Here is a 22,938-nt window from a genome sequence, read left to right on the forward strand (position 1 = left end):
TCATTTGGTTCCATTTCTTAAATCTTTCTCTTTCATATATAGCCTATTCTAGCACGACATTGTGAGATACTCGATTCTGATTGGTTGACTGCTGCCCGTGACCGTCCTTAAACCTAAATCAAAGGACCGCATATTACACGTCGACCGCTTCACCTCGCTGACCTTTTCGTTTGTAGACAAACATGTCGTTTGAATTAGTATAGGTGAGTGTCACCTTGGCACCTTCTACGAGATATTCGGAGAAGACGAATTTGATCTAAAACCGGAATGGTTCGATGACGACCTACTGGAATCAAGCGTTACAAATGGAATTCTTCAACAAGAGAATACAGGTACATCTTTCGGCACACATTGAGTGTCACTGAATTAACGCTAGATTCCACATACAGCGGTGCCGGGTATTACAGAACTGCTTACATCACATCACGTAATTTGTAATTCCCCCGATGTTTCATCACTCGTAAGACAAATAAATACACAAAACGAACCTCACAATATCTATATATGCGGGGATGGAATTTTGTTCAGTGACGGCTGCTTGTTCGGTAATACCCGACACCGCTCTACAAAACAGTCTTACAAGACTGTACTGCATACGGTTGCCACTCCAAAACAAAGCACAAAACAGTATGAATTCAAATGAAAATGAAATTTATTATTATAAACAGCAATAAACTTAAAATACATTATTTCCCCCGATGAAGGAACTGGAGACCATTGTATTGGATTCCCGAAGCAAGTCTCCTTTGCAAACTACCACCTGGGGTGTGAAAATCCTAAAACGTAAGACCTATAAATATGATAAACGAATTAAAAAATAAAACCAAAACAATACAAAAAACCCACATCTATAATAACGCGTAATGCAGTACAGAATTCACCGTTCAGTATAAATCAGTAAAGTCATATTTGTTTTCCTTTCATTCAATGTAGAGTGGCTAGAGTTTCATGGACAATTGCCAGATTTCGAGACTCTCACTGTGGATGAGTTGACTAAAGTCCTGAGGCAGCTCTATACAGAGGTCCAGATCAGCGAAGGCAACTTTTACTCAAAGTCTTCACATGTCGGAATCCGGGCAGCGATTCACAGACATCTTCGTCAGCCACCGTTCAGCTTGAACGTGAACATTCTACAAGACAGAGAGTTCCACTGTGCCAATACCGTCTTTAATGCAATGCTTCGAAAAATATAGCAGTTAGGCCTCGACAATGCCAAACGTCACCATGCTATTTCGGAGGGGGGTTTGGAAAAGATACGTAATCAGCAAAACGTTGATAATCCTGTTGATCTTCAAAGCAAACTTTGGTTTGACCTCACATTGGGATTTGGGCGCAGGGGGTGTGAGAATCAAAGGGAGCTATCTGTCAATTCTTTCGCAGTTGAAGTTGACGATGTTGGCTGCAAGTGTATTACAATGACTCACAGCGAGGCCACTAAACACCACCCTGGCGGTATCGGGGACTATAAATATGCTAACCCCCGCATCTATGCCACCGGTACCCCTCTGTATCCAGTTCTGTCATTTAGAAAATTTGTTTCCAAACTGAATCCCCCAAATCAGGCTTTTTTCCAACAACCACACAAACGAGTCTCTGAAAGTGACGATGTTCGGTATACCACAAAACCTTTGGGCCATAACATGCTAAAAACAATTATGAAGCAAATCGCTGTTAAATGTGGTCTTAGTAAGCAGTACACAAACCATTGTGTTCGGTCCACCACTGTAACACTCTTATCACATGCAGGTGTTGAGGCTAGAGAAACTGTCAAAATAACAGGTCACAAAAACCATCAAAGTTTATCATCCTACAACACCGATTCATCGGCAGCACAGAAACGCCATTACTCAGCCATCCTTCACACCGGCAATGCAAACACTCGGCCTATCCGTAACCTGATGTCTTTGGTCCCCGCTGCATCGTCAGTTGTTGCACCATCGACATCTACTGTAAAGTGTCCAAAATTAAAACTGGCATGTCTGGTCTATTCCAAATTGACAGCAGCAGCGTGGTGATTAATAATTACTTCCGTGAGTAATTTTGAAAGTTTGAAGAGACAACACTTTACAGTCGTCCTACTTGTAGGTCATGGGCGAGTCTATAGTAATGTACTCTAGGGGTGAGGTGATTTTTCGGTTGCATATAATTGCATAAAATTGTTTAGGGGTTCTACACTATGTAACTGACAGCATTGTATCCATATGTAAGAGACACAAACAAGTTGTTTGAGAATCCAAAATAAAGTTCTTGTACTTTGCAAATGTTTTGTCTAAATCTTTGCACATCCTGTTCTTGAGTTGGACGATTCCATATCGATTCATGGAAAAACGCCCCATCACAACTCTGTGCTCTTGCGCGCGAAAGTGTCCGGATTTCAAACGGATTTTTGTGGTCCTTTATCTGTTGATTTAAGACCGGTAAATGTCATTTAAAGCCGAACACTACAGATAAAGGACCGCAAAAATGATGAAAGCAGAATGCCTTTATTTTCTAATTGCAGCATGCAACATGGGGTAAGTGTAGACTGTATGTACTGTGTATACAGTCATCAAGATTCATATACCTCATAGTCAAGTTAACACGCTTCATTTTAGTTATTTTCCAAGTGGTGCCTTACAACCCATGGGCTTTCTTTCTTCATAAGACCCTGGTATAGATTGTTTTGTAACATCCAATATTTGTTGATGTTAATGTTAAAGTTTTGTCAGATTCTAACAGAAAATATCAAAGTCTTCATTTTATGAGTTGAAAATTTTATGGCCAAAGTTGGGGTGCATGCAGTTGGTCCTAAGGCCACAGCTGTTACAACATGACCACCATGGCCAACTAACTGGGAAAGATGAATTTCATTGTCTTGGAGTTGAATCGCTGTAAAAGAGATCATTCTGTATCACAAAAAGAAGAATATTATTTGAAGGATAAACACCTGTTCCTCCGGTTTTGCGGTTGAAAGAAATATCCTGTACACAGAATTGACAGCGGGCGAGGCTAAAGACATTCTCTTGAGTGACTCCCCCGGCAGGAGGCTTTCTCTCGCTGGAAAGCCCTCATGGTGGGTCTGTATCGATAACATAAACGTTGTCCTTCGCTCCTGACTCTGTTATATACCAAGATTATGCTATACTAGAAAAAAATTACCCCCTCCTTCTCCCCCCCCCCCAAAAAAAAAAAAATAAATAAATAAATAAAAAATTTAAAAAATGCAGAGGCTGAGATTTACCTATTAAAACCTATACAGCTGTGTGAACTTCAGATATGTAAGTAACCGGTATTTCATAAGTCTGATTTAATAGTTTCAGTTGGACAACATACTTTACTACTGCTTATAAGACTGACTGACTGAGTATGGTTTTACAACACTTTTAGGAGTATTGTGCAAATAATCAACATACACAATCAAGGCGTTAATCACACTATGTTTTTTTTCATTAATTGATAATTATGTACGCTGAAGTGTTACGGATAAAAATTGGGCGTTAAAAAAGGTGAAAGAAATCCCACAGAAACAGCAAAATATAACACTGGCAAGTCTAAGATTTTCAATATTTTTTATTCAGCAAAAATATAGGCAAGATGCAAAAGACTGACAAAAGGGGTTTCATGTACAATACAACTGAGTCAACTCTAAAGTAATGAGTCACGACTATAATGTCAACTCTTCGAAGTCTTGATGTGAGGGTGAGAAACAGTTATGCAGAATGCGTACGTAACACAGGGAATGGTCAGGCAGCGGGTATGTAGGTCAAGCTTTGACGGAGGCAGCCATAAGTGTACTCCAGTAAATGCGTGTGTCCATGTCGACAACACGGCAATTAGCCTTTATATATACACAGTCAATATTTCCCGAAGGTTCAAGCACTTATGACCATCGCCATCAACGCGGAATCTTCTAGTAGTCGAGCACTTACGACCATCGCCATCAACGTGGAATCTTCTAGTAGTCTCCCGGAAGTATGCAAAAATATTCAAAACCACATTCCAGCGCAGCGATGACACAACACCACTGCCACAAGTTAATTTGTATATCACGTGACCGGACGTTTCTCTTGATTGTAAACTATTGCGTACGTTCTTTAGTATGCTGAGATTGGCATAAGGCAAGCGATTCGATGAGGTTTTCTTAATGTTTTACACTGTTACGTAAATATTTTTCTGCTACTACGTCAGTAATACATATTTACATTTCAAACAGGCTGCATGTTTTGCTATCCATTAGGCTTCGATGACAGCACGTTGAGCCGTACAACCAATGAAAACAAAGGATCGCAAATCGAAATAGTGTTACACGTTTTAGGATAATTTCTCAGTGAATCTGAAGCAAGCATTTTAATAAAGATGTTCAATTAGATGTGTAAAGTGATCAAAAATAAAACAGTTATGAAGTTTGTACACTATATTGACTGAACTGTGTAAGATGTTACGAATCGTCACATCTTTCTGCCCTGTGGCAGAGATACTATGCTGGTTGGAACTCTGGGTAGGAGAGCGAATCAAAACATAAACTCAAGAGGAGGTAACTCTAAAGCATTTCCTGAAAGCCGGCTGCCAAAATATTAAAGTGAACATTTATGATACGAAAAGTGACCTATAATAATTATCTTTGAAAACAATAAATGTTGTGACCCAATAACAATTATTACTTAATTAATAATACAATTAACAGAAAATACACTCTCGCAACAGAAGTCCTTACCATTAATCGCTTAGAATAAACAAAGGTGACACTGTCAATACTCTCACCCTGCCTTACTGTGTTCCTCCTTAAAGGTCACATGCAACGTAAAACGCAACTTTGCAGATTCTGGTACCTTTTGGTATGCAATTACCGAAACAAATCATAAAAAATGCCAATTCAATCTATAAAGTTGAAAAAAAACGCGATGAAAAAAAAGCCCGCGAAATCGGAGTTCAAACGTTTCACTAAATTCCCCCCAGCGCTGGGGGGAAAACTGGTTTCAACAGCTGTGCTGCGCTGCGTCCATAACGCATGCGCAGTGAATAGATTCGCGGAGCTTGAAACAGTATGCATACTGAGGTCGTGAGCAGTAGTCTAATCTTGGTTGTGTACACAAACAAGTAAATAATCTACTCGTTACGTAAAAAAAACCATGTTGATTGTGGTGAGCAGTCTCTGTCACAGAGAAAGCTCAGTGGCTGGTTTATTCACACCTATATGTCTGCCTGCCTGTCTGCTAAAGACAACATGCAATACACAGCTTCAATCATTGACCACGTGCGATTTGAACTTAACACCTATCAGACTATACGACATAAAGAAAATAAGCTGATTTATGACTCGTGCACCCGAGTCCCGTACGTGTCCGCCACATTATGTAATTAGGCACGTGTGATACACATGACATGTTTTTATGTCTGTGGGTTGCAAACAAACTACATCCATTTTTTTCGGATGACTGGATCTGACGGAAACTTGTGCAAACTCTTGTCAGTTTCAAGTCCTGCTTTGTACTTGGACGAATGACAGATTCCAGTCGCGCAGTAGTTTACTATCTCTACTGACATGAGTTTTTTATTGGACCGAGCGCAAATTCAGAGAATATGTATTTTCCAAACCCAACATCTCTATATACATTCTTCATGGATAACAACTTCTTTTAGTGTATATGATTTTGTTTGACAACAGTATATGAATCCATACTGAAACGACGGATCAAGTACACTAAAAGAAGTTGTTATCCATAAAGAATTTTACTTTCTGGTGACTGGCTATACTTCTAAAATGCCCATCACACAGATCATCTTTCTGTACACACAATGAAACCTAGCATATCAGCAAATGAAACAGCCAATCGGAAGCCGTCGTTTCACTTGAGTGCATATCCACCCGCTATGACTGGGTTCGGTCTCCCGAGGGCTTCGTTTCGGGGGAAGTAAGCCCAAGTACAAAATATTGCACTTTTGAATCGCGATTGTACGCTTATAATTGTGTTTATTTGTTTTTTTAAAAGCAGCAGTGTATATTATATGTCATGAATATGTGATAAATGTGTTTTAATTATGTTTGATTTTTTGGTTGCATGTGACCTTTAAGTGACAGCACACTTACAGATAAGTACATTTATAGATATTACTATTACTTGCAGCATTACTAAAGTAAACCGCTTTCATAAAAACAGTAATAACGTATTTTTCTGTAGAAGTCACCATTTAATAACAAACGATAACAAAATTTGAAAACTTATATACAAACAACACATGTTAACTCTTCGTCCGGTTAATTAAGAAACACAACAAAGTTTGAACGTCTGACAAAACCACAAGCGCAAATGGAAGCACAACTAGGAAGACTACACCAGACCCGATGCCCACAGACGAGGGCCGTTCATCCGGGATTGACTTGCGCTTCCTTATGGCGGAGGATAAGTTATGCTTGGGAACAGACAGTGTTTTTGCGATGGCGTTCACAACTTCCTCGAATTCCCCGGATGTAGGATTCAGCGGTGATCTGCAGTGACACCTACAGAGGTTACTGCCGTTGGTGGATGTGGTCATAGACGACGTGGTCGCAGAGGATGTGGTCTCCAACTGAGTATGAGTCGCTCCAATTGTTACTGAAAAATGGGCGTTAATATCTGTCGTGTGTGTTGAGACTTGATGTAGCGAAGGCGTAGGGGAGATAACTACTATCGGTGAAACAAGGGAGGTAATTTCACTCATGTCTGTTGACCCAAGGAACGTTGCTTCGGGAAGTGACGAGGAAATGTTGATATGTTCTTTCGCCGTTGACGACATAGTGGAAGTAATTTCACTCGTGGTTGAAACAAGGGAGGGTACTCTAAACGATGATGACGAAAGGGAGGTAACTACGAGGAACGTGGAGTGTGTATCAGTGTCAGTAAATGTTTGGATTAACGTAGACGATATTTGAAAAGCTGAATAAAAAATTGTTTCAGTCGATGAATAGATTGTCATCGAAGACGTACATATTATGCAGTCACTTGACATTGTGTCCTCCAAGTAACTGGTATCGAGCGAGGTGCCCATCATCAGAATAGTTGACGAAGGCAACAGACTAGAGCTGATACTTTCCTCCTCTGTAAAATGATAAACAGAACAACGTTAATATAACATTTAGGCATCACGAACGCAAACCCCTTTCAAAGTGACTCAAGAAGCTATCACATCGTATAAATGGGACGGTTGGGTTCCCTGATGGTGAAAACTCCCACTCGCTGTTTATATTTAACGTTCATAACATCTACGCCACAATCATAACAACATCTCACACGCCCAACACCATCATCCACCCCCTCACCTACTCCATGATACCCTCATTGTCCTTGCAACATGCTTCCTTCATCTCTCTGATAACACCGAACCACAGCCTTCTGAAAACAACACCTCACCTAAATCCACCCAGCTTAGCTTCAAATACTTGACATTACAGTCACCTACCATATACGTAGTCTCCTGTAGAGTGTCACCTTCCCAGGCTACCTGTATACTTGATATTACAGTCACCTACCAAACACCCAGTCTCCTGTAGAGTGTCACTCACCCAGGCTACCTGTACACTTGATATTATAGTAACCTACCAAACACCCAGTCTCCAGTAGAGTGTCACTCACCCAGGCTATCTGTACACTTGATATTATAGTCACCTACCAAACACCCAGTCTCCTGTAGAGTGTCACTCACCCAGGCTACCTGTACACTTAATTTATAGTCACCTACCAAACAGCCAGTCTCCTGTAGACTGTCACTCACCCAGGCTACCTGTACGCTTGATATTGCAGTCACCTAACAAACACCCGGTCTCCTGTAGAGTGTCACTCACCCAGGCTACCTGTACACTTGATATTGCAGTCACCTAACAAACACCCGGTCTCCTGTAGAGTGTCACTCACCCAGGCTACCTGTACACTTGATATTGCAGTCACCTACCAAACAGCCAATCTCCTGTAGATCCCCATGCTGTCATCACAGCAATAGCCGTCACGTTGTAACTGGTGTCTGCAAGCTCCATGAAGGTGCTGATGCCAACCTCGGGTCCACTTCCGACCTTTATGACTCCTTGTGACCAGCTGATCCAAAAATGTTTGGCGGAAGAGGGGTCTAGGGGAACGTGGGATTCCGAAACTTTAGGTGGCCCCTGTTGACGTGTCCTTACAACGGACCTGGTGTTGGACCAACCACCAATCACAATTTCGTATATATCCATGGGAACATTCCCATTGACCGGGGTATACAGAGCAATGTGGGCATCGTTGGAGGCGGTAAGGCTGAACCGGACAGAAGTTCGCTCCTGCACAGTGACACCTAGTGGTCCCAAGGGCAGGTAACTCTGCAGGTTTGGTGTGTGCACTGTCACACTTGCATCTGCAATGTCAACTGTTGTTTTAATTAGTATGAAATGTATCTAAAACGGTGTTGGGTTTTTGTTTATTGTTAAACGCCGCCGCACTCAGCAATATTCCAGCTAAATGGTGGCTGTCAGATAATCCGGTGATCAACAGCATGAGTATGGACAGGAATGCGATGACATGCACAGGGGCTTGTATCGCTTTGAAACGGCGTTCGAAAGACATATAGATGTATTGACCCTACCCTAGTACTATATAAAAGGAAAGGGATGTAACGAGGAAACCACCCCCTCCTCGATCAAAGTTACATGTTACCGCGTAAAATATTTTTAAGGCCCATCGAGGCCAACGGATCGAAAGCCAGGTGATTTCCCTACAAAATGAGCTATAAATGGTCACAATCGGATCATTCTTTCAAAAGTTATACGCTACGAATCATCGAAAACAGCTACCTCCGCAATTTCACGCCAAAATCATGGATCACCCAATACGGCGAAAACTCACCTTTTAAATTCGTTTATTAATTCCAGCCACGTTGGCAGCACCAGCGCTGGGCTGGATTCGATCGGCCGCGGTATTCCGAGGGTCGGAAAACTTATTACAGCATCTACATGTCATTTTTTCGACAGTAAGCAAGCATTTTCACCAAAATAGCCGGCAATCCTACTCACATGTCGGCCATAAGCGACCTTGACATTCAAGTGAACTGAGCAGATCCGCACAAACAGACTCGGGCCATCCGACTGGTTGGAAACAAAATATACAGTGGAAATGGCCAATCGGATGGCCCGAGTCTGTTTGTGCGGATCTGCTCAGTTCACTTGAATGTCAAGGTCGCTTATGGCCGACATGTGAGTAGGATTGCCGGCTATTTTGGTGAAAATGCTTGCTTACTGTCGAAAAAATGACATGTAGATGCTGTAATAAGTTTTCCGACCCTCGGAATACCGCGGCCGATCGAATCCAGCCCAGCGCTGGTGCTGCCAACGTGGCTGGAATTAATAAACGAATTTAAAAGGTGAGTTTTCGCCGTATTGGGTGATCCATGATTTTGGCGTGAAATTGCGGAGGTAGCTGTTTTCGATGATTCGTAGCGTATAACTTTTGAAAGAATGATCCGATTGTGACCATTTATAGCTCATTTTGTAGGGAAATCACCTGGCTTTCGATCCGTTGGCCTCGATGGGCCTTAAAAATATTTTACGCGGTAACATGTAACTTTGATCGAGGAGGGGGTGGTTTCCTCGTTACATCCCTTTCCTTTTATATAGTACTAGGGTAGGGTCAATACATCTATATGTCTTTCGAACGCCGTTTCAAAGCGATACAAGCCCCTGTGATGACATGTGTCAACCAAGTTTGCTAGCGTGACCACCTGATCCCGTTAGTCGCCCCTTACGACAAGCATGGTTTGCTGAAGGCCAATTGTGATTCCCGGGATTGTCAGGATTCAAGTGTTTGACTTTTTTGTGCGGAACTGGGGTTGGTCTGTTACTGTACTCTGTAAACAAGCTTTGTCCTGCCTTGTCAACGATGGTAAGACAGTGAACATACCTCTCTCACAGTCTATATTATAAACATTAATCGCAAGTTACTTGGCATATATTCCTGAATTCCGAAATCCGCCAATTTTATGAGATACTAGAATTCAGTCTAAGTAAACTTATCCTCAATGTGTACTTTTCGTTACACTCCACCACTGAGTCTAACAAAACCTTATGGGAGGTCGCGTCAGGTAACCTTTGAGACTGACCAATGAGAACACAGCTTACGAAATCGCGAAAGTGGACATTCGCACATACCTTTGGAACTTTTTCCCTATTCATCCCTATACATCAATATCTCCCATCTGCTTCAAACAGAAATATATTGATTGTGGGGAAATGTTTGGAGGCAGAGCTTATATTGTGTCTAACACTGCCCGCAAACAGTTATGATTAAGTAAATATATTTTTGAATATCTATTTTAATCATTTGCGAGATTGGCGTAAGCGTATCTACACCTTCAAAGCTGTGATGGTCAGTATTGGGATAGCCTGAAGGCCAATGTGGGCACTGGTTACATTATTCAGAGTTGCTGGACACCTGCTTAACTTGGCAGAGTTGCCAGTTGCTATAGCGATAGGTGTTGCTGACATTCAACATCTTGGTAAAGCTCACGGTTCCAAGGGTTATAAGCTTGTCCAACAAGAGGCTCTCCACCGATGTAGTTCATTTCTGGTGAAAATAGAAGGGGGGGGGGGGGGGGGGGCATACCCTTGCAACCTCCCCACCCAACTCACTCACCCGCAACAGAACGCTTTTACCACTAGGCTACCCTACCGCCCGAGTATTTCGGAGAAATATCATTAGTGTATGTGGTCATTGTCATTCATTCTCAAGACACCCAATACAACATTCTAATTCTGGGTTTCTCTACAACCCATTTTACGCCTATTTCCTTGTTATAATCAGTGTAAGAAAACTAACGCATTAACAATTCTAGTCATAGAAAAATAAAGCTACATGCGAATGACAACAAGATGTCGAAATAATTCAGAAAACGTTAGGGTACAATTGTCTCCAAACGAGAACGATCGCCTACAAACTCTAAATAGGGAACAGTCTAAATGTCAACATGATATTTGGTAAGGAATACCCTGAATAATTACTAGCATTGTCTGCAGGTTGGTACACCTGCACGCCTCAGCGGATAAAGCTTCATTGACATTTTATAAATTACTCTAGATTTTGAGTTAATTTGCAATTCAGTTTTCTCATTGTGTGTGTCCCTAATGATTATATGAGTACCATATGTTATTGAGGGTCTGATATTCAATACTTAGGTTGTCAGGAGCATTTATTATTTAAGATGATTTTGACAGCTATAGAAGCGCTCACACAACACTTTCAGCCAATCGTGATCTTACGATTCCCCGAAAAGTCGTTATTATTACACATTCATTTCATTTTAACACTATGGATGGCTAAATTGTTTTACAAATATCGGTGTATGGGTAGGTCTAAGGTCGGTTTCTTCGGAAAATGTGTTATATTTTATCGTTTTCATTCCATATATTGTCAATAGTTTGATAGATTAAGGAAACTACACCTGATGTCATAAAATACAAGGATTATAATTAAGGTGGAGACTGGGTTAGCATTCTTCTTAAATTGTGCATCACAGAAGAAAAGTAGAGACAATCATCCTGGCACTTTTGGAATTTCGGAGTCGGATAACCATGTTAATTATTTTGGATTACAATGAACATTTCTGGACTGCAATGGCCAATTATGCTTGATCGTGCAACATTCCAGTTATATAGTTTCTCTGGCATTCTATTTTCAATTAAATAACAGTACTCAATTCAATTTGTTGTTAAATCTTTCAACAATTTCATTTTTATTTCTGTTTCTTTCAAAAGCCTCGTCTTCAGGCTGGTTGTTTGTTGTTTAACGCCGCACGTATCAACATTCCAGCTATATGGCGGCGGTGTGCAAATAATCGAATCTGGACCAGACATTCTAGTGATCGATCATTCTGATCATAATTAGAGATGATTCCTGAGTATCTCTGATTGGTGGGGAAAATGGTATCAGTGCTTTATGCTTTATGAAACTCTTATCCCGAGATCAGGATAAGATGTAATGATATAAGAATGAAAAAATAATATATGTCGTCGTTCATAGTGAAATCTTCAGCAGCTAACAGTACCTAAAAACACCCATTAAATATCTCAGTTAACATCAACAAAGATCGATTATCAGCAAATCGGGACAAGCGATTTGTCCAGCAACTTCTAATTTATCGGAGACATGCGACAAAAGATGCATCGACAGACATTTAGATCTCTCTTCGCCGGAGGTAAATAACTTAGCTCTCGACACAGTTGAGTAAACAGAGTTGGGAGTAAACAGGGAGAAATGACCGTCGATTGCCTACTTCTGAAATGTCCCCCGAACAATTCAGATCGGACGAACACGTCCAAATAAACACTAGTGTTACAGAACATTTGGACAGAACAAGGAACTTCTACGATTATCGAAAAATACAGGTACTCCACCTGAAGAGTAAGTTGTCCCACTACAGTAAAAAGGTACTTGACCTAAAGTAGGCAGTCCCAGGAGAACTGGTTTTCCAAGGAATTCTAAAAATAAGTTACGTTCAGTATATCAGTACGTCGGTACAAAATCGAACTCAACCCTTAAAATTCAAATCCCGTGACGATCCGGTGTAAAATAGTAAGACAGTACCGGTGTTGGGTTTTTTGTTTATTGTTTAACGCCGCCGCACTTAGCAATATTCCAGCGAAGTGGTGGCGGCCAGATAATCCGGTGATCAACAGCATGAGTATGGATCTACCCAACTGGAATGGAATTAAGATGGAACAGTGGCAGATGTAGTTTATTTGTATGTATTTCATATAAAATCTAAATACAGTTAATCAATGTCGTGATCATATCATAACACGATGACCCTATTCATCCCTATACATCAATATCTCCCATCTGTTTCAAACAGAAATATATCGATTGTGGACAAATGTTTGGAGGCAGAGCTTATATTGTGTCTAACACAGCCCGTAAACAGTTATGATTAAGTAAATTTATTTTTGAATTTCTATTTTAATAATTTGTGAGATTGGCGTAGGCGTATATACACCTTCACAGCTGTGGTGGACAGTATTGGGATAGCCAATGTGGGCGTTGCTTACATTATTCAGAGTTGCTGGACACCTATGTTTAACTTAGGTGCTCCACTTGAAGAGTAAGTTGTCCCACTACAATAAAAAGGTACTTGACCTAAACTAGGCAGTCCCTGGAGAACTACTCACTGAAAACAGACTATAGCCGGCCAACTAGCTGACCATTACTCTAATCCGTTATCATCACACCATCTGTCCGCTAAAGTAGGGTATAACTACATTGATTAGTAAGTAGGAATAAGCATGAGCACACAAAAACATGAAATAACAATAGTGTTTACTTATCATTGACTCATTGTTTTCTTTTCGAAATGCAAGCAATAGATGTTTTGAAATACCGAAAGTCAGTTGATCAATACAGACAATGTCAAACTATCAAAAACTAGTTTCACACTGTTATTTTTTTGTAACCCACAAAGGCAGTACACTGATAAGCTGTATCAGATAATCGTTGTATTAATTACTAATGTCTTTTTAAGTGAAAATATCAGCAGCTTTCGAGTCTGATGGTCGCACCATTTGACATTTAGATCAAGACATTATTATCGAATTTGGTACTGCGTACATAAATGCCATAATGCCAGGAGAGGATTTCGGTGCCTAGTATGAGTTCTTATTGCTACAGATATTAATTTACATCCTAAAGGCCTGCGTACATCATGATTTCATCGCTTGGATAAAAGTGTGTATTTAACTGCACAGCACGAAAATGGCAGTCGATTCCTGGCAACTTTCGGTTTTTCGAAGAGCGTATTCACCCACAGCGATTTTTGTAGGTGCTGTTTGTTGTTTAAAGCCTCACTCATATTCAAGCAAAATGGCGGTGGACCAGACGATCCAGTATCAACAGCATGAGCAACGATCTAATCAGCTGAGATGCGATGACATGTGTCAAACACAGTGAGCCTGATCACCCGATTCCGGGTGTTTACCTGGAAAAGAGGGAATCATAGAGCAACATGTGTACCTCATCAGTCGAAACAGGCCACCTAGAAGCTGGGAAGAGGTTTCATCTGATGTTCAGAAGAGCACAATATATTGCCTTTGTCATCGTTCCCTGCAGACCCAAGATCACCCTAGAAGTGGACGTGCAAGAGTTACCACCCAAGCCCAGGACCGATATGTATGGGTTGCTCATTTGTGTCATCGTCTTGCCACAGTCGTGGAGACTGCACAGTGCATCTCTGGCTTGAGAAGACCTTCCGGCCATCTGTCAAGAATCGATGGCGTGAAGTGGGGATTAGACTTAAAAAAATAGTTGTCGCCCATGTTTTCATAGACTTCCAAAGGCGTAATCGCTTGAGGTGGTGTGTATGGTTCGGACCTGGAACCTTAGAAACTGGAGGCAAGTCTGGTTCAGTGATGAATCACAATTTCTTCTTCTCTGGCGAGATGGAAGACAGCTTGTTTACCGTTGGAGAAATGAACGTTTTGCCCTGAAATGCATTCGACAGGTCGACAAATTCGGAAGAGCGTGTGTCATGGTGTGGGATAGATATCCAGGACGCAAATCAACCTAATCGTTTTTGATGTGGAGAAGCTTGACATCATACTTGATCGGCTCCAAAATATGTCAAGTGAAATTGTCGACAAACAATTTGTGAGTAACATTGTTACTGATATCTCTAATGTGCTCCTTGATGCTGCGCGCAAAGGCAATGTTTTCTCTTCTGAAAAAATCACGTAATATAAAATTACTACTTGACTGCACTCTTTCAGCTTTCGGTGTAATGACAGAAGCAATTTTATTATATGGATGTGAACTTTTGGTGTTGGAAAACATCAGTTTTATTGAAAGAATACATATAAAATTTGTGAAGCCTGCTGCAGGTCTTCGAAATTCAACTCCAGATTACATGATATACGGAGAATTTGCTCAATACCCGAAGTATATCAAATTATACAAAAGACTTATATGTTTTGGGCACAAAATGGTTACAAACACCCACCAGGCCAAACTATCTTATAACATATATTCTATCATGCTGCAAGCTAGTTCTGTAATCAATGTATTTCTCAGGATTGAATTTGTAAGAAAGACACTAAATGACTGTGGTTTGACTGAAATATTTCATAATCCATTTCTCTGTACAACGTTTTTCTGCAATTGTTACAGAAACGGCATACCTGCATGGTACAGAGCTCAAAATCTTTTTATCGTACTCGAAAAACAATATAGAATTTGAGAGATATCTCTTTCTGCCAAAACATATTTATTTCTCGATTTTAAAATTCAGTACAAGCAATCGTCACCTCCCAATAGAAGTTGGCCGTTTGACAAATGTTCCTAGAGAATATCGTCTGTGCACTTTATGTAACTCGTATACAGTGGGAGATGAATTATCTGTTGAAATGCGATCATCATGCTATATTACTGTGTAGACAAACATATTTACCTTCTTACCCGAATTGAATATCTCCGTGGAAAGTCAACAAAATGTTCTCCTCTAAAGAAACTCGAAATCTTAAAGATCTTGCTATGTACATTCATGTAATATCTAAGTTTACAATTATACTTTGACTTTTGGTTCTTTTTCGCTTTTATCTACCATTGTCACATGTATACATAATTATATTTATTTATATTTATATTTATTCTTGTACCGTTGCCAAGCATTTACGCAATAAAAGTTAAATTGTTATCAGTTGTCAATATTGTTCTTTCCAGCTTCTAAACCTCCGCGCAAAGAAATCAACCTCGAGAAGAGGTTCATTCCGTTATTCAGCCACATCACCTTCCCAATGAGAAGAGTCACACTGGGGTAGCCAAGTGTTTCAAGTGCCCGCTCGTATATTGATATCCGCTTGGCAGTTAGATAAATTACTCAAATGGAACGAACACACAGTACCGACTAGCCGAACCACCTTACTAGTAAATCGACAAACAACTATTATCTTTGATGCAGTATACGATGACCTTAACGGCAACATTGATGTTATGATTCCCGTGAAGATCCGGGTTCGAATTGGTCATGATGTTGATCACTGGGTTGTGTGATGCAGATTCGATTTTATGTAAATTTATTTTCTACCTGCCGCCTCACAGCAGGAATATTGCTAAATGCGGCTTCAACCAGCCAGCCAACCAACCAGCCGACCGACCCACCGACCGACCAACCAGCCAACGAACTAATCAACCAACGTCATTAGCATCTAGCAACCCCTCCATGTATTGATATGTGTACCTTATGTGAATCTCATATTCATTTCGAGGCTTGGGGAAATAAACGATACAGTCTTAACAACGACCAAAACAACATACCCCGGTAAAATGGCTTATACAATATTGAAAACCTGAGCTGAATTCAGCAGTCGAAATGTCCTACGCTTCTGAATGACTCGTCAGTACTTCCTGTCCATAGGACTTCTAGCATTAGCAAGATGTCGTATTATAAAGAGCACCTTAAATATGTATATAACCCCCCAAGAGATAATGCGTCTGAATGCGTCGGGTATCTCTCCTAGCGGATGATGAACATGGACTAGATCCCGGTTAGAATTGGTCTTCAGCAACCAATGCTTGTTGTAAAGGGCGACTAAGGCGATCGTGTGGTAAGGCTTGCAGGCTCGATTTTTGCATGTCATCGTATCCCAATTGCTGCTCAGGACCAGTGACGTCACAATCGCCAATTAAAAAGTGTGATTCTGAAGCAAAATATCAATATGAACTGTTGCTTACATCTGTCCAACACGGTGTCAGCAGATGTTCTTTTTTGTCACAAACAGCATACCTGAAAAGACACGATGGCATGGCTCGCTGTTTCTACTTCTGTCTCCGGCCAGAACCTGTCCAGGACGCATCAGAAGATTCCAACCAACATGCCTGATGTTGTCGTATTTGCGAAAGCCAATGGATCTATTTATATCATTGGAGTCCCTATCACAACAACAACAACGTGATTTGCAAGATTCGGGAAAAAACATGCTAAATGTGCGGACCTCGCCTTTGAAATGCTTCGATTGCAAGTACACTGTCGTCAGACTCGCTATTGTTCTATGTGGCCTTGGTTTGGTACCTCCTGGTCTCTTGGTGCAGATCAGAAGAGTGTCCGGGTCCTGATGATAATACTGCTCGGATGCTGCTGCTGTGGTGCAGAGTCCAGAAACTTGTTGGTGGGTTCGACTAGGCAGCGTTTCCTGGAAGAAGTCCCAATCGCTGTCTGGGCTGCGTGTAGAGGGGACAGGGGCCCTGAGCTGGTGATGACCCTTAAAAGCCAGATTGTACCAGGATCACCTCTCTGCTCATGCTGCTTTTAATGTGTAAACCATAACAAACTACCGGGCAAAACAAACTTATCACCCGATGTTGTTGCTCATTAAAAAGACACCAAGACATTTATGATAGAAATATTTAGTAGATAAACCTGGTTTGAAAATCAGGGACATGCTGTACTGAATTGATGGCGACTAAATTTCAATTGCAACCGAACGCGTAATATCAAAATCTATGGAGTTCTTGTTATGATCCGCCATCATTGTGGTCAAACGGATGTATTTCTCACAATAAGACTCGTTCATGCGCGGTGAAACGGCCCTAAATCAGATAAGCGTCAATCCAGAATTTATGTCATCTGAATTTTTTGAACAACCAATCAGGATCCAGTATTTTCTTGAGTCATGGTAGAATGTTTATTATACAAAATGACTGATCCCACCGGGAACCCATTTTCTCCTGTGTTCTCAGATAAACTAAGTGTTCGAGAAGGTTCTTTCACGTCATGATGCGTGGGTTCCATCAATACTGTGCAGATTCCATGAAATATATTTCCACATTAGCAATACCGAACATAAACATACAGATCTACAAGAAGAAGCAGAGACATGCACAACGATATTTACATTCTAACCAGCAGCAATTTATCGAAGATCGATAGGAGAGAATCAAAACATTTTTGTTTTTATACTAAAAGGAATACTTTGTTGTGACATAGACACAACAAACACAAAAATTTACATTGAGAGATCAATGTAATGATCAACAATCCACAAGAACACCTGATATATGCAAATTCTATCCGAACAACAGCTGCTTATGTGTTACCTTGACAAACGTAACTCATCCGTTCTCTGGATCATTCCTTCCTTCCTTCAACCAAACCAACCAGCCAAAACTATCCTTCTCTCATTCATTCATCTATCCATTCATCATTCATTCATACGTGGATTCATGCATCCATTGAACCAAATCAACCATTCATTCATTCAACCAAACCAGCAACCATTCATTCATCAGTTCACTCATTCATTCATTCATGCATTCATGCATCCATTGAACCAAATCAAGCATTCATTCATTCGTTCATTCGTTCATTCATTCACCAGGTTATCAATCAGGAACTATTTCAAAATAACTTTGGCCTCTGAGTAAACATTTCAGACCGGCTTTGTTTGAAGATCCACTGATTATAGCAGTAGAGAGCTCAAAGTGATTCTTTCAGTCCCGCTACGTCACAAGAACTTAACACAAAGTACTCGTTTACTATTGCCACGGGGTGAGTGAGTGAGTTCAGTTTTAACTTCAGCCTTCAGCACCAGCAATACAATGGAAGGGGACAGCAGAAATGTTCTTTCTTCATAGTAGGGGATCGTGACGTTACAAGCGAAAGATTTAATCACAAAGCTATCGGTCTTCCTGGGCGCCAGACAAGGTAATAACCAGGACCATCTTAACGCTGCTTTGGGATCGAACACCGACTTTTCGCTTTCTGGGCACAACTCCTGTCCTCGGAGTCTGTGTGAGTTTTGTAACTATGGTAACTATACTCACCCCAAAAAGAAACGGGACTAGTGTGAAATGTCGGTATTGACAATCAGTGGAAACATGGCATTTTTTCTACTAACTGTACTTTCAGAAGAGAGAACGATAACTCACGATAAGAAAGCACTTAGTGTGTTTATTCCCCACATGACACGAAAATGCAATAAATCAATGTGGAAAGCACATAACGCATGACATGAAACCACATAACGCATGAAGGTTTTGTCTTTAAAAGGGAAACAACCGTTAACGTCGATAACGGGTGTGAACTCCATTGGCATCAGCAGCAGCTGCACGTCTCATGTCCATGGTAGTGATGAGACGTCGCATGAACCTCCTGGGAATGTTGCTGTAAGTTAACTGCATGTACTCGCTGTAGGATAAATTTGTCTTTTCATCTGAGGGATGGCGAAATTTAAGACGTGTATCCATTGGAATCTATATTCCAAAAGGATATCTAAAACGAACTGCAAACTAACATTGCTTGACTGGCTTCTATTGGTTTAATTATGGATAAGCCCTTTGTGACATTGAAACCGGGTGTGATCACATAACTGGCTGTTATATAGATTGATATATGAGAGTCAGTGGAGGAGTGGGTAGATGAACGTATAGGGAAATGGGGACACCCTGTTCACCATATTCCATTCATCCAACCTGGAGCGGTCGTGCTTCCCATCGAGTACCCGGGTTCGATTCTCCGTATAAGTACAATAAACCCATTTCTTGTTTCCCCCGCCGTGAAAATAGTGATAAGTTATCTTCTATGGCGCACAGTCTCCAAACACCAAGTAATTGCTCGCAGCTCGTAACAGAACCTGATTATTACCCAGGATAACCCAAGCTGCCTGCTAGGCGCTGGAAGGTTATAGTCACATGAGATTATCCAAACAGGTACCCATTTTCTGCTGTGTAAAAGAGGCAGTTTTGAACAAACTCACTTGTGGTGAGACCTCTGCTAAAAGTGGCGTAAAACAAAACGTACTCAGGAACCTGAATAAACGTTGTGCCAATATTGGAAACTGAATTTGTTTTTCGTCGAAGGAACGCTCAATCACAGGACAGACACCCTAGAAAACACCGTAATATATGTACTGGAATTGCTTATGTACATGAAGATTGAGTGAGTGAGTGAGTGAGAGAGAGAGAATATTGCTCCATGATATGTCATACATGATGTTATGTACAACATGAAACATCTTATGTTAATGCTATGATGTTAAGACATGCAGTTTATGGTAATTATATCAGATATAACAATGTGTATAGCAGGATATCATGGATATCGTGACTATGTAGAACATATATCGGATGTAACCCCATATACCATTGTATACAACATGTACATGATCGTAAAGTTGATCTCCGATCAGCTGACCAACTGCTCTTGACTGTACCAAAATATAAATTGAAATCTTTTGGGCTCGATCCTTCTCACATGCAGCTCCCTCATTATGGAACTCTCTCCCATTTAACCTCAAGAGTGCACCTACGCTATCTGTGTTTTAATCTGGGCTAAAACGTATCTCTTCCAACGCTACCACTAACTGTACCTACTGTTGTATGTCCTGTATATATGCATATATGCGATACGCGCTTTGAGCATGTCCCTCAGTGATGCGGAACTAGCGCTCTACAAATACCTCTATATAATTTGCAATGCTGTATGGAATGTGACACAATCCGTCAGTTCATATGCCATGGAAAGGAAAGGGCTTTATTCATTATGGTTTAGAGGAAAGGTTACTCTTAAATCGTACTGAAGAAGAAGAAGAAGAAGAAGAAGAAGAAGAAGAAGAAGAAGAAGAAGAAGAAGAAGAAGAAGAAGAAGAAGAAGAACAACAACAACAACAACAACAACAACAAAATTCATTTATCTTATTTTTTTTATTCAGGTTTTCTCAGTCATTGTGCCTTTTTCCTGCTCAACCCTATTAACATCAAACTCGATTGTAAACTTGCAGAAATGTAATGTACGTGATAAACATGAGCACTTTAAGTCGATTTCAATCAATAGTGAAACTTTCCATCACCTCGTGTGCTCACACACCGGAGACTATGTTTTGAGTCCTTTGACTATAATTATCTTGTGGAAAGGTTATTATGAGCGTAACGTCTGTGAAAGGATTAGTTACGTTGGGTCGGAGGCTTTGAAGCTCGATTTGTGGGTCGTTGAACATGGACGTCACTCTGGTATCAGAAGACTGGAACGACTATGACAGATGTTATGGTTCATTTGCGGCATCATTTCTAAGCTACCCATAAAGATCCGGGTTAGAACTGGTCTTCAGCAGCCTGTATGTCGACTGACAGTAGGGGTGATTATTGCAGAACATTTTCATATTGCGATAAATTGCGATTCGGAAGCATATATTGCGATACGTATTGCAATATATTGCAAGAATGATAAAAATAAAAGACTTTAGGAGATTTTAGACGGCAACTTGACCTGGTCAGGACATAACCAGACATCACTGGACATTAATGAATCACTATTTATAACATTCAAATCTAAAACATTGCGAAACAATCAACAAAAATTAGGAACACAACTTCAAACCGAACCTAACTTGATTTCAGATGTGAAAAACGGAAATATCCGAAGATTTCCGAGTGTTACGAAATGTTCCGACAGCATGTCGAAAAACCGGATTTCGATCAAAGTATAGCAATGCGTATCGATTTTATGTCTGAACCGGTAAAAACCGGTAAAATGTTTTTCTTTTCTAACGGTGATGCTCGTTATCATGTCCCAATCCGCAGACCCATGCTCATGACGTTGATCACAATTGATTATTTGGAGGCCACGGCCATAAAACGTGCATGTTGCTGAGTGCAGGGTTAAAACACAAACAAAAACAAACCAAACCCATTCTAAGCAACAACTCTGACATCCTTTGTATCTTGGACTTACGCCCACCCAGTAAACGTCAACGTGTTTATCGACGTCGGATGGAACAGTGGACGTCAACGTGTTTATTGACGTCGGATGGAACAGTTGTCATAAACATGTTTATAGACATAAGATAGAACAATGGCCGTAAATGTGTTTATCTATGGCAGGTTGAACAGTGTCTGTTTATTGACATCAACCTGTTTATCGACATCGAATGAAATTGTTGCCTGTGTATTGACGTCGGATGGAACAGTGGGTCTTTTAGGTCTTTGCATGTGTTCCATTTTAAATAAATAATTAAATAAATACTTGAGCTTGCCAGATAACAATAACATACTATATATACTTTTGTATCTTGTTTTTATTGTCCCGTCCCAAGAAAGTCAACAGATTGATTGGCCAAGCCAATCGTATTGTTCACTGCTTGCTTTTACACCGTTGAAAACGTTCCGATCATGAAATAATGACTGGCCTACTCAAAAAGGACAGCAAAGAAAGACAGAAAGAAGGAAAGTTGTCACAAAATGATCAAGTCCAAGAATGTAGCACTCGATAAATGTGTCACGCCTTTGTATTACCTACATTGGTGTCTTTTATATCCATATGTACGGCAGTCTTCGCAGTGTGAAAGACCTCACATCTAACAAGTGTATGCTGACGTTATACTCGCGCTGCTAGTACTATACTCTACAGGAATACTAATACTATATTATACTAATACTATACTCTAATACTATACTCTACAGAAAGATAAGTCGTATTATGTTCTACGCTCTGGATTTGGTGGAAGGAGGAATCACTTCACATTGCAGAACCTCCCGTGTGGTCATCGATGAAGTGCTGGCCGACGCACGGCAGCGCGACGACGCTATACGCTTCTCAACACCTCCCATCAACTTTCTAGAGGACAATGGACCACATTATTTTTAACATTCAGTCTCGCTCCCCTGCCAGATATCACAGTCGTGCCGCAAAATATCCCACGTGGGCTAATAAATGAGAAGGCTGTTTGTGCCACTTCTAAACCAACAGGGCACGTTGAGTCTTGCCTTAAATTTGAAGACAGGTCTTCCTCAGCCACCTTATGTCGACAATGACTCGCTGTAACATGTAATACTGTAACACTGCTAATGGTGGTCAAGGAAAGAAAATCTCGTTTATGCTACTTCTGAACCAAACTGTGAAATTGGACCTATTGCAAACGAGCCTTGGATCAAATCAGGAATAATATGAAACAAGCCTTCATGTTTTCTGTCGTTAATGACACGTCCTTCT

At 40.6% G+C, this 22,938-nt stretch overlaps 1 protein-coding gene across 1 annotated transcript; it reads right to left on the bottom strand.

Moving 5' to 3' along the window:
- Nucleotides 1–6,219: 6,219 nt before the first annotated feature.
- On the bottom strand, nt 6,220–10,539 carry LOC137255493 (uncharacterized). Its single transcript, XM_067792928.1, has 4 exons — nt 10,485–10,539; nt 7,906–8,340; nt 6,675–7,055; nt 6,220–6,593 (listed from the first exon to the last, which is right to left on the bottom strand). Exons 1-4 carry the CDS (start codon nt 10,537–10,539, stop codon nt 6,220–6,222), a joined length of 1,245 nt encoding a protein of 414 aa, XP_067649029.1.
- Nucleotides 10,540–22,938: the final 12,399 nt, after the last annotated feature.

This window comes from Haliotis asinina, chromosome 11 (assembly GCF_037392515.1).
Source record: "Haliotis asinina isolate JCU_RB_2024 chromosome 11, JCU_Hal_asi_v2, whole genome shotgun sequence".
Lineage (NCBI taxonomy): Eukaryota > Metazoa > Mollusca > Gastropoda > Lepetellida > Haliotidae > Haliotis > Haliotis asinina.